Source organism: Heliangelus exortis, chromosome 5 (assembly GCF_036169615.1).
Source record: "Heliangelus exortis chromosome 5, bHelExo1.hap1, whole genome shotgun sequence".
NCBI lineage: Eukaryota > Metazoa > Chordata > Aves > Apodiformes > Trochilidae > Heliangelus > Heliangelus exortis.
Window position 1 is genome coordinate 2,419,673 of NC_092426.1, and position 12,061 is coordinate 2,431,733.

At 45.2% G+C, this 12,061-nt stretch overlaps 1 protein-coding gene across 7 annotated transcripts in view; it reads right to left on the bottom strand.

Annotated features, from left to right (window-relative positions):
- NIN (ninein) overlaps positions 1-12,061 on the bottom strand; it is a 61,860-nt gene that overhangs the window by 14,354 nt on the left and 35,445 nt on the right. For 6 of the 7 annotated variants that reach the window (XM_071745123.1, XM_071745119.1, XM_071745120.1 and 3 more), the window contains exons 13-21: positions 11,443-11,532; positions 9,692-9,845; positions 9,268-9,389; positions 7,940-8,466; positions 5,142-7,190; positions 3,751-3,876; positions 3,064-3,133; positions 1,894-2,109; positions 1,188-1,301 (exon numbers count right to left, since the gene is read on the bottom strand). In XM_071745123.1, coding sequence (XP_071601224.1) covers positions 1,188-1,301; positions 1,894-2,109; positions 3,064-3,133; positions 3,751-3,876; positions 5,142-7,190; positions 7,940-8,466; positions 9,268-9,389; positions 9,692-9,845; positions 11,443-11,532 — 3,468 coding nt within the window. The remainder of the gene's footprint in view (positions 1-1,187; positions 1,302-1,893; positions 2,110-3,063; positions 3,134-3,750; positions 3,877-5,141; positions 7,191-7,939; positions 8,467-9,267; positions 9,390-9,691; positions 9,846-11,442; positions 11,533-12,061) is intronic. The other variant, XM_071745125.1, reaches the window with a different exon arrangement.

The following is a 12,061-nucleotide window of genomic DNA, read 5'->3' on the forward strand; positions in this document are numbered from 1 at the left end:
TTGCTCCAGGGTTGGTCTTTTCCTGCCTCTTGTGAAAGGGCAAAAAAATGCTGCACTGCTGACTTCTGATCCTTTTCCCATTTGACAGAGGGCTTTATCTTAATTCTCTCCCTTCTCCTTTAGTCTTTGCTCACTCAATCTTCTGTCTTTAATTACACTCAAGCCACAATCCACTCTGTACTGAATAGGCCTCATCTGCTTTTGCTTTTTAAGACCATTATCTACCCTAAGCATTGGGTGCATCAAATGACTGCTTCACACTGTAAAGAAAATTACTTTGTGGAGCCCTAATCAGGGGGGCTAACTCATTTGTAGCATTCATTCTGTGTTTATTAGCATATATTTATACAGCCAATTGAACCATGGTCATACAGGCAATAACCAAGCCCTCCAGGAAATTATCTGCAGAAGTTGTGAGATGTCAGAGTCACCAGGGGGTGTTAAACAATAGGAGTTCTCTACAAGGAGAGATGCTGGGAGAGACCAGTCTTGAAATGGAGCTATATGGGTATCCCAGAGAAACATTTCCCTGCCTGTCCCATCTGCATGAAGTAGAAAAGCCCTCTCTAGTTCTTGATTAGACTTCATTATTAAAGTCTTTTTGTTCTGAGGCTGAGAAAACTGAGTCTGTGCAGCCTGGAGATGAGAAGGCTGAGGGGAGAGCTCCTGCCCATGATCCAGGACTTCAAGGGGGGTCCAGAGCAGCTGGAGACTCCCTATGGACAAGGAGTCCCATGGCCAAGACAAGGGGCAATGGGCACAAGTTGCTCCTGGGCAGATTCCCATTGGACACCAGAGGAAAATGTTTCCCCATGAGGACAGTCAGAGCTTGGAATGGTCTCCCAGGGGAAGGGGGGGATTCCCCCACTCTGGAAAGGTTGAAGTCTCAGCTCCAGGGGGTGCTGAGACATCTCAGAGAAACAAGAATCTGAGAAGGGTTGGAGCAGATGGGCCTTGGGGGCCCTTCCCACCTGACACTCTGGGATTCTTTGTAGATCCATTACTTTGGAAGACCTTTTTGGCAAATACTAAGCAGAACCAACCTTCTTTGAACAATTGTGCATTGTACCTGGAGACTGTTTCAAGAGGATTTCTATTCCCTGACTGTTAGAGCCTTTTTTTTACAGAAATTAACTATTTCCAGCTCAGGCACATTAAGAGTCAGCTGGCATTAGCTGACACCATACCTCCTTTGTCTTCTCAAGCTCCTGCTTGAGGATGTGGTTCTCCTGCTGCAGTAGATGTGCTTGAACCTTCATTTCTGACAGCTCCATCTCCAAGGAAGACACCATATTTGATGACTGCAAAAAGTAAAAAGGCTCAGATTTCAACTTAGGAGACAGGTGGAATAAGAAAGGTTGAGCAGAGGATGCTGCACAGTCAGAGCTGGGATGGGACTGGCCTGAACAGAGCAGGCACAGTGGAAAATGCAGCTAAATATTGCACATCACTAAGCTCCATTTTCAAGGCAAATCTCTACTCTTCCACCTCCCTGCTTTTTGGCTGCTGCCATGCCTTCCTCCCACCCCCACTGCTGCATCCATGTACCTTTGGATCTGGTACTAAGGGAAGTTCAGCTTTGAAAGACCTCGAGAAGCTTGAGAAAGGGTTTTTAATTCCATAGCATCTTTGCATTCCTAAAAGTTCACAGAATCATGGAATAATTGGGGTTGTCAGGGCCCTCTGCAGGTCCCCCAGCCCAACCCCCTGCAGTATCAGGGACACCCTCACCTAGATCAGGTTGCTCAGAGCCTCCTCAAGCCTCACCTTGAATATCTCCAGGGATGAGACCTCAACCCCCTCCCTGGGCACCCTGGGCCATTGTGCCACTGCCCTTGTTCCCAACACCAAGTTCAGGTGTTTCACACCTTTAGAGACAGTGTCATCCTGTACCTTTACTTTGGAGTTTTCCAGTTCCTCTTTCAGCACCAGCCTCTCCTTTTCCCACTCTTCCAGGGTACACTTTCCTGCTTCCCTTTCCTTTTGCTTGAGCACCCTTGCCAGCTGTTGATTAAGATCCTGCACATCTGCTTGATTTTTGGAGTTCCTCTGGCTAAGTTCTGTATTTTCAGAGTCCAGCTGCTGATTTCTGGTCTTCAGATCTGCTACCTGAATTGGGACAGCAGTGTCAGTTATTTCCACAGTGGGGAGCAGATTTTCAAACCATTTTCCTTTCTATTAAGATGCTCAACTATCTGACAAGTGTCACTCCAGTCCAGTGGCTCAGCCAAGACACCAGAAGCACAAAACCAGTGACTTGGAGCAGTGGGACACAGCACTTAACTGTACTCCCTGTACCACTCATGACCCCAGGAGCACAGCTTGCTTTATTAGAGCATATTGAGCTTGCTCCATGCCCTAATTTGAGGCCAAATCAAGCATTTCAGAACAGGAATCCACCTGGTTGCCTGCTGCATGCATGGTCAGCCTCACAAACTGCTAATTTCTCATAATTGGCCTGAATTATTTCAGTTATTGCACCAGTCAACTGGTTCACCACCCTTTTCCTCCTTCCCTTTGCCATGCAGCTGGATATTTTGAGGGCTGTGTTGGTGAGCTAGTAGAGAATTCTGAGCAAGTAAGATTTTACTGAGCAATCCTAAGAGGTACATGAACATAAGAGCTATTTTGCAACATGGCATAACAAATCCACCCTTAAAATAAAAGTGGCAGCAGTCTCAAGAATAGGAGCAAAGAGTCACAGCTGGCAGCATTCCTAAACCCAGCAAGCTGGGAAATAAGTAGAGGCTGAGTCATGTAACCTCTCTTTCCCATGGGCTACTGCAAAGCATTACCCACAAAGACTACAAAGCAAAGATTTTAACTTTGTATTTCTAGTTAATAAACTTTACAAGCTGACTGTGGAAAGTGCTCTATAAGCTAGACAGTTACAGGAGTGTTGCATCTGTCTTTTGATCAGGTCAAACAAGCCTCATAAAAATCCCAAAGATTTACTGGGATTATCAGAAAGCTTAACTGTATCTAATGGTAATTTTCTACAGCCTCTGCAACCACCTGAGGAACAGCTTTTCTACAGGGGAGGTTATGGGCTCAGTCATTTACCTGCTTTTTCAGATTGTCAACCATCTTCTGGACAGCCACTTTCTCCTTTCTCACAGCCTCTATCTTTTGCCTAAGGAAAATGCAAAAGCTCCTTCAGCATTGGCAATACACACACCTACCAGAACAGGCTGGGTTTTGACACCACCAGAAATGGTAATTCAGGACATTCATTTATCACTTGGCATCACTGGTTTTCACAGGCTTGGCAAGTGCTCCTCAAGGTACCACATGCAATTCCTTTTCCAGAAGGGAAGAATGTTCCCAGGGTGATGATAGATCCTGGATATCTACTTGCAAAGGACCAAATCTCTGAAATTCTCTCACTGTACCTCTTTCCTGCCATTTCTAAGGCTCCCCCAGCCCAAGAAGCAAGGGCTTTGCTGAAGCAGGAATTGCATCAAGTCACCTCCTAAGTAGGTCCTGGGTTTGGATGTGTTTAAAGTCAACTGAACTCCCACAGTTCAGCCCCAGCTTTGGCTTTAGGAATGAGCAGGACATGTGCTGGGGGAGGTGAAAAAGACAGGGAATAGAGTGTCAAGGAGCTGTGTTTCTAAAGGCACCAGGAAATAAGCCCATTTCAGAGTTTATAGAATATCTCACACGTGAAGGAGCTTTTAGACAAGGGATGTAACCAACGTGCCTGCAACACAGGGAGAGCCTGAAGACAAACCTGGGGGAAATTCTTACCTCATTTCTTCTCTGGATCCACTTAGCTCCCTCAGCTTCAGGCTGGAAGCACTACCCTCCTCGTTTAATAAAGTCACTTCATTTTTCAGAGCAGTATTTTCTTCTCTGAGCTTCTCAGCTTCACATCTGTGGCAGAGGCATGAGATAAGTGAAAGCTGTTTCCATCATTCATCTAAGCCCCCAGGGAGAAAAATTACTAAGAGCCTAAGCTGCCCATAAATAGTTCAAAACAAAGCTACAACTGACTTATTTTATGTATGAGGAGTATTTGGATTTTGCTTGTCATTTAGTAACACTGCTTCCCAGATGACTGAAAAAAGGGCTTTTTGGGCATGGGTTTGTAAAGCTGCAGTTAGTTAAAATCTAAGATACCTGGTAAAAGTGTCACACTAATGTTGTACTATAGCTTTCAGTCCTTAAATCACAGAACAACCCAACTTTAAACACAATATACAGACTGCTGGGAGAGTGAGCTCTCTCTGGATCCAGGAAGCAGTGCTGGGAAGTGCCTCTTCTGTCCTGAGGCAACTCTAGAGAAATGACTTCACTGTGGTGTAATACCTGAAAGAACAATTTCCTGCAGGAAGTTGCTGCTGAACAATAGTTAAGCCACTTGTAGCCACTTTATGGCCTCCAAAAAAAAAAAAAAAAAAAAAATTGCTGAAATACAGCCCTCAAAACCAAGTAATGGCTGGGTCAAGGGTTGGACTTGATCTCTGATGTCCCTTCCAACCCAGCCAATTCTATGATTCTATGAAGTAGGTAAAACCTAATATTTTCTCCATGTTATAATGGTATTTATTGTATCATACAGTTTATGGATTCCTAGCACTAAGTGCTCCTGCTGGGAAAAAAAAAAAAGTTTCCCTAATTCCTTAGTAATTTAAATATTGAGAAAATGAGAAGCACTTTTATCATTCTGAGTCACATTCAGCACGAGAAGGGAGTGAACCAAGCAAAGAGGTGATATTAGTAAAAGGTAAAAGCATTCTGGAAGTGTTACCACAGCATTTTGGACATGAAAAAACACAGGGCTTCCTGATGTCCCATCAGGACAGGTGACTACATCCACAGACAGCTGGCAGGTTGCTCCTGTTTTACCCCTGGTATTAGGTGACTGGCAGAGAGGAGTTAAGTCACAGACATTGATCTCAACGTTGTTTTATCCAGGATTAATCAGCCTTGCTTAGTAGTTAGAGTCCCAGGCACTGTTTTCTAAGCAGAGTTAAACTACAGTGGTTAATGCAGCAGCCCTAGGGCAGTGGGTGGCTATGGAGTGACTGCTGGGATGCTAGGAGTGACTGCTGGGATGCTAGGTTAGTTTCTAAGCAGCACCTTTGATTACTGGGGGGCCAGCACGGTGCCCACAAAGTTTGGCAAGAGTACTTTACCTCAGAAGGTCAACTTTGTGCTGCAGCTCAGAGCATGAGCTTTGCAAGCCCTGCATCACTGTATTCCTCTCCTCTGTCTCTCCAGGGAAAAGCAGGGCTTTTGGCTTAACCAGAGCAGCAGCTTTCTCCTTCAGCTTTCTCTTGGGCTCTTGCAGCTCCCTGTTTTCTGTAGATGTTTCTTTCACAGTGCTCTTGCTTTGGGCATGCTGACCCCTGAACTTGCCAGCATGTTCTTCCAGCTCTCCAAGCCAGCCCTGCAGTCCTGACTTGTCACTGTGTGCAGCTACATTCCCTTCTGCCTCTTCTTCTTGTACATGTTCCCATTCTTTGACTTTCTGGAGGAGCTGGGTGTTTTCCTCCCCAAGCTTAACACTTTCCAGTTCATTTCCTTCTAGTTTGTAATGAAGGCTTCTCAGCTTACTCAAGTTGTCTTCTAGCACTTTATTTTTTTCAACTAATTGCATTATTTCATATTTCAGGTCCTCGTTTTCTACTTGAATTTCCTCTTGTACTGACAGAAGTTCAGCCTGGGCCATTGATCTTTCTTCTAACTCTTCAACCTTTTTCCAAAGCTGAGTTATGATACTTCTCAGGTCACTGGTTGTTGCCCCAGGAGCATGGTCAAGCTGGAGAGAGTCTTCACTCAGTTCTTCAGCCTCCTCAAGCTCAGCCTCCAGCTCTGAAGCATCAGAAACAAACCCTTTATTATTGGGAGTTATTCTGTGATTTAGCAGATGAACCTCCTGCTGTTTGGTATCATCCTGTAGTGGTTTAGGACTGGGTGCTCTCTCAAGAGTTTTCCCGAGTTCCCCCTTGTTTTGCAGCAGAGGCACCTGAAAAAGCAGCTCTTGATTCTTGTCACAATCCTGATTGCCACCAGCTTCCAGAACTGCTTTCCTGCCTTCCAGCTGACATACCTGTGCCTTGAGTGCAGGACCACCAGATCTGCCACATCCTTCCTCCACATCCGAATCAACCTCGGCCATTTCTTCCAGGTCTGTAGTATCAGCCTCCACAAACAGAAGGACATTTGGTTCTGTTCCCTTTCCCACACCTTCACAGTCGCTGTGCAGCTCTTCAAAACTTGGATCCACTTCCTCTGGCAGCTGAGATGGTTCTGAGATGGAGTTGGAGCAGGCAGGACTGGGAGGTTGGACGGGCTCCTGCTGGGCAGCTTGCAGCCTGTGCTGCAGCCTGACTATCTCAGCAGCCATCCTGACATTTTCCTTCACAGCTTGCTCATGCACTTTCTGCAGATTTAAGAAGACATCTGCATCATCTCCCAGAGGTGCCCTGCCAAAGAAAGAAGCCATTTTGCTCTTTGCTCTGGCATACTCATTTTCCAGGACTCTGTAATGATTCTGTAGCGCAGAAAAACTACGGGACTCCCACTGCAGTTTCCGTATTTTCCCTTGGAGGTCTGAGATTTCCAGACTCATCTCGGCCTTTTCTGCTTCTGCTCTTAAACAGATGTCTTTGTTTAAACTCTCCAAAGCAAGAAGTTTAGAATTGAGGTCTTCTTTCTCTTGCTTATACTCACTGTCAAGCCTCTCCAGCTTTTGCCTAACCAGCTTCCCATTTTCCTCCACCTCAGCCATCCGCTCGGCTTTGTCCCTGAGCTCTTTCTCGTGGTCATTTTGGAGTTGCATTATTTGACCACTCAGCTTTCTCTCTTGCTTCTCAGCAGCATTCCTTAAGTCTTGCAGCTCCTTCTGAAGCTGCTCTCTCTCACACACAAGCTTGTTCACTTCTTCCTTGAAGTTTTTCTCCAGGAGATCTTTTTCCTGGGTCAGGGCAGAGGACACGGCCAGACTTTCCTTCAGTCGCTCTTGGGCCTCAGCAACCTCCTGAGCAACTTCATGTTTTTCAAACTCCCACTGAGATTTCTCCTCTCTTTGCTTCTCAGCAAGTTGATGCAACTCTTGCTGGTGACATCCTTCTAGCTTGTGGATCATTTCTTCATATTTATTCACAAGTGTTTGTGTGTCGACAGAAAACTGAGTTTCTGCATTAGATGCTCTTCTGTTATAGTCACTTTCCATTTTTTTCCTAAACATGGTTAACATAAGATATTACTACACTCTGGCCTAGCTCAGAGATTCAAATGGCTTTTTAGGCTGAATAAAACAAGCTGAAAAATCAGGTTTTCACCAAGCTTTAGATGAAGTACTATTTGACAGGCGTTTCTGAGAGCCAAAGTTAAATTTGAGGCAATTTGTTGAAACTTCAAAAATAAAAAAATTTAATTGCCTTGGAAAAGTGTAACTCATCAAATGTCCTCAGAAAAGGTTTCATGTACAAAATATGCCCTTCTACACTCGTGACCAGATTTGCAGGGGCAAACCAAGATGTTCTTTATCCTCATCTCTCCCTAGCACCCCAGGACAGTTTCAGTTTCTTTTGATACTCAATCCTAGCTAAATGCATTTACCAGCCATCCCTTTCCTTCTTCAGAAAAGAAGAACTCTGAAAACCCAAATGCTTTATAAGTACAAAGCTGGGATTTGTAAAGCAGAGGGATCCTGAGCAGAGCTCAAGTTAATCATGTCTGGTTATGCTTTAACACTGCTGTTGCCTCTGGGTGAGCTAAAAATCAATATAAATATCTGCTTGAAGAAGAAAAAAAGCCCCTGGGCAGCAGCCCAGAGTTCTGGAGTGAAACAGGTAACAGCACAGTGCAGTTAGGACTTTGAATTAAGCATCAGGAGTCATTTCTGCACTAGGTTCACCTTGGTCACCCTGCCAAGCCACCAAGGTCAGCACACAGCAGTACTGTCCCCACCAGTGGTGACACTCACCTTTCCTCCTCCAGGTCCTGCTCATGCTTCCTCAGCAGCTCCTGTTGGAGCTCCTCCTTCTCCAGGACATGCACCTCTGCCATCCTCTTCAGCTGCTCCTGAAAGCCACGTTCCAGCTCTCCCTTCTCTTCCTGCAGTGTCTGCACTAAAACTCTCATCTTTTCTTCCACCCAGACACTGCTTTGAATCAGTTCTTCCCGTTCTTGACTGAACTTTTCATTTACCTGCTCCAGCCTGGCTCTAACATCTTCTTCATGCTCCTGCCTCAATAGTTCTTGCAGATTGGCTTTTTCCTCATCGAAACGCATTTGTAATTTGGTTTTCTCCTCGTTATATTTACAGTCAAGCTTTTCTTGCTCTTCTCTGAGTGCTGCTGCCTCTCCTTGCAGTTCAGCAATTTGATTTTTAAGGCTAGTTATTTGCTTTTCCCTGACATGCATCTCTTCAGTGTACTTCTTCCTCATATCCTCTTGCTCTTTCTCACAGTGACTTTTTGCCTCATCCAGCTGCTTTTCGTATCGGTTCACCTACAAAAAGGAAACCAGATTGTTTTCTGCATAACTTTCTACAGAGATGCTTTCTCTGCATTTCTGTACTACATTTCCCCAGGTATTCTATAGAGTACTTTGATTTACACATCAGCATCTGATATTCATTTGCCCTGCAAAGAAATTCGACTGAAAAAATTGATTTCTCTACTTTTTTTCCTGGAAGGCAGTGGCAGCAGGTGGTGTGCATAGACAGCCACTGCCATGGAGCTGCCCCAGCCTCAGAAAACCCACCCAGACCCAGGCTTTTCTCCAGTTTAAGCCTAAAGAGATATTTCTGCACATGTGGCAAAATTAATCTGCAGATAACCACCCAGGAAACAGGGAGCTGCTTGCCCATTTTAGCAGCACGGGTATCATAACAGCAGTTTCCACACTCCCATGGCACAGATCATGTCTCAGCACCACCAGACTACACAAGCACAGCATTTAGCAATGCAGACTCCCTTCCAGCAGCCTTTCTAACCCACAATTATCCCATGCTAGCAGGAATGAAGTGGCTAATTTAGATGCAGCAGGCTTTCAAGTCAGGAAATGCAATACTGCCTTGGGAAGGTTTGCTGCTTTCTCATGAGCTGGTGGGCAGCATGAAGATCTACTGCAGCATCCATCCACCCTTTTCCAGCACCTCTCCATCATACAGCAATGTGCAGAAGGAGCAGGGAAGGTAGAGGCTTAGATTCACTGAAAGGTTTTAATTTGTCCTTTTCCAAAACCCTCCCACTTGTATCAAGAGGCTGTGTGAGTTGTGAGGTTTCATTTTAAATTAAAGTGGCTTACTGTGTCTTCCAGCTCCTGTTTGAGGTGATGGAGATCCCTGTGATGTTGTTCCTTCATTTGTTCTATAGCCATTTCTGCCTCTATGCTCATATTTAATGGGTTGCAGTCTTCTGAACCAAGACCTTTAAAAACAATTACATACACATTCTTGAAGCCCGAAGAGATACATTCTCAACAGATTTATTTTACCTACTTAAGTTTGTTTAGGCAACCACTTGTGGCTCTCAAATTCCCATCACACACAGACAAGAAACTGCAAGCAGTTTTGTTCATGGTACAGCAGCTGTATTCCACTTGACCAGCAAAACAGAGGCAGTGTTTCAGTCTGACTGTGAAGGTTTGGGGAAGTCCGTGTTATTGTCTCACAGATATTCTCACCAATACCTACAGCAGAGAAGCTGGTCCCACAGGAGATGTATTTTACCTTGGTCAGGCTCAATGCCACCATTGCCATGACTTTTCATATCAATGTCAAACTCTTCTGACAGGGAATTTCTCAGTGAAGGCCTCAGCACTTTGCCTTGGGCACGGTACTCCTGCAGCTCTGAGTGCAGCTCATCTATCTGGTCTTGCAGCTCCTGGGGAGGGGGGAAAAAGAAGCCTGAGGGAAAAGCAACCAACACAGCTGAGCACCTGTACATCAGCACAAGCCCACACTGAGACATTTAGGAGGGAATTACAGGAGGTTAAACAGGTCAATAATTCTGCCATCATGCCACAGTTACTCATCCTCCTATCAGCAAAGCAACACCCTTCTTCAGGTTCCAACCTGTGCAAGTAACAGATGTGGGTTTTTACTGAAAGAGCAAAAGCTTTTTCTGAGTGAGAGCCTGTAAAAAGTACTTATCATAGAATCATAGAATGGGCTGGGTTGGAAGGGACCTCAGAGCTCATCAAGTCCAACCCTTGATCCACTCCCCCAGTGGTTCCCAGCCCATGGCACTGAGTGCCACATCCAGGCTCTTTTGAAATATCTCCAGGGATGGAGAATCCACCCCTTCCCTGGGCAGCCCATTCCAATGGCTGATCACCCTCTCCAGAAAGAAATTCTTTCTAATGTCCAACCTAAACCTCCCCTGGCACAACTTGAGACCTCTTGTGCCCTCTTGTCTTGCTGAGAGTTGCCTGGGAAAAGAGCCCAACCCCCCCCTGGCTCCAACCTCCTTTCAGGGAGTTGGAGAGAGTGATGAGGTCTCCCCTGAGCCTCCTCTTCTCCAGCCTCAACACCCCCAGCTCCCTCAGCCCTTCCTCACAGGATCTGTGCTGGATCCCTTCACCAGCCCAGTTGCCTCCTTTGGACAAACTTCCTCTAAAGTGTACTGTGCTCCAGAACTTTGCATTTTATTCCCTCTTCCTACAACCTTTTTTAAACAGCATCTCAGGAACATTTTCAACCAGTGGGGAAGTACCTCCCCGAGCACCACCTACTTGAACAATCAAATCAGAAGCAAAAAGATGAAATTAGGAAAGAGAGATCCTCATTAGTGCATTTACCATCTGGTACTTCTGCCCACTTGCCAGAGGAATATCCCGAGTGTTTGTGCCAAATGCCATGTGCTCAGCTCAAGGAACAGCATTTATTGAGGAAAACGAATCCCTGAATGTGCAAACACAATTCTGCAGATTTCAGTGGTTCAGGAAGTGAACCTTGCATACTGATTCATATCTGACATTGGCAGAACAATAAATAAATTGCCCATTCAAGCAACTTATTATGAAAGGAGTACCAATTCAGCAAATACTTCTAGAAAATCTTTAAACTGCAACTTCCCAAGAGAGCTCTCGTGCTGGTTCAGATTAGACAGCTTTCTGTCAAGGCTGTTCTGTTACTGAATGAGAAGGATCCTGCAGAACAGATGAGCCCAATGCTCATAACCACTGTGATATCAGAAAGTAGATGTACACACAGACACTTGCAGGCTCACCTGAAAGAACTATTTCAGCCATACAAGATCTGGGGAGAATACAAAGTTCTAGTTTCACTTTAAGAAACTACTAAAAAACAACCCCACTAAAACTCAGATATACCTTAGTTCTGCTGTCACTTCCTGCAGCTCAGTATAAATTAGAGCTAAAATAGTTTCATACTAAAATAGTTTCATACTAAAACCAGGGTGTTCTGGGTGAAGATCTGGGCAGATCAGTCTCAGGTTTCCAGCCTTGGGCTCCACTTACTCTGCACTGCTGCTCGTACTCGCTCCTCATCTGTGCCAGTCTCTCCTCCTGCAGGAAAAACTCTGCACTGCTGGGATCCAGGTCACCAAACTGAAACAGCACAAACAGGATTCAGTTATTCTCCCCACAACAGCCCCACTCATCACAGCCCAGGTGACATCCACAACCAGTCCTGCACCCTCCTCCTCTGTTTTTATTTATTTTAAATACAGGAGCTCTGCTTCCCTGCTGGTAGGGGATGAGCAACCTCACAAACAAATACTAGGTGGTATCTCACCATAGCTCTCATGCCAACATTGATTTCAGACCATAGCTCTCTAGCTTAGCATATGCACAGCTCAGTTTGAAAAATAATTCCAACTTTACTATAAAATCTGGGAATTGATGCTCTGGCTGAAAACCTTGGTACATGGGCCTCTGTCCACAGATTCACATGCACAGAAATGCTTTTGGAGAAGCTGGTGTGCTCTTGAGTTTATTGTAATACAACCATGATCAGTTGTTCACCTTCATTTTCACCTAAGGTCAGCAGAGATGCCACATAGCACCTCGTGCATCATCTTCCTTAGACACTGGAACTATCTAAAACAAGGTGCTGGAGGGAAAAAAAAATCCCTGC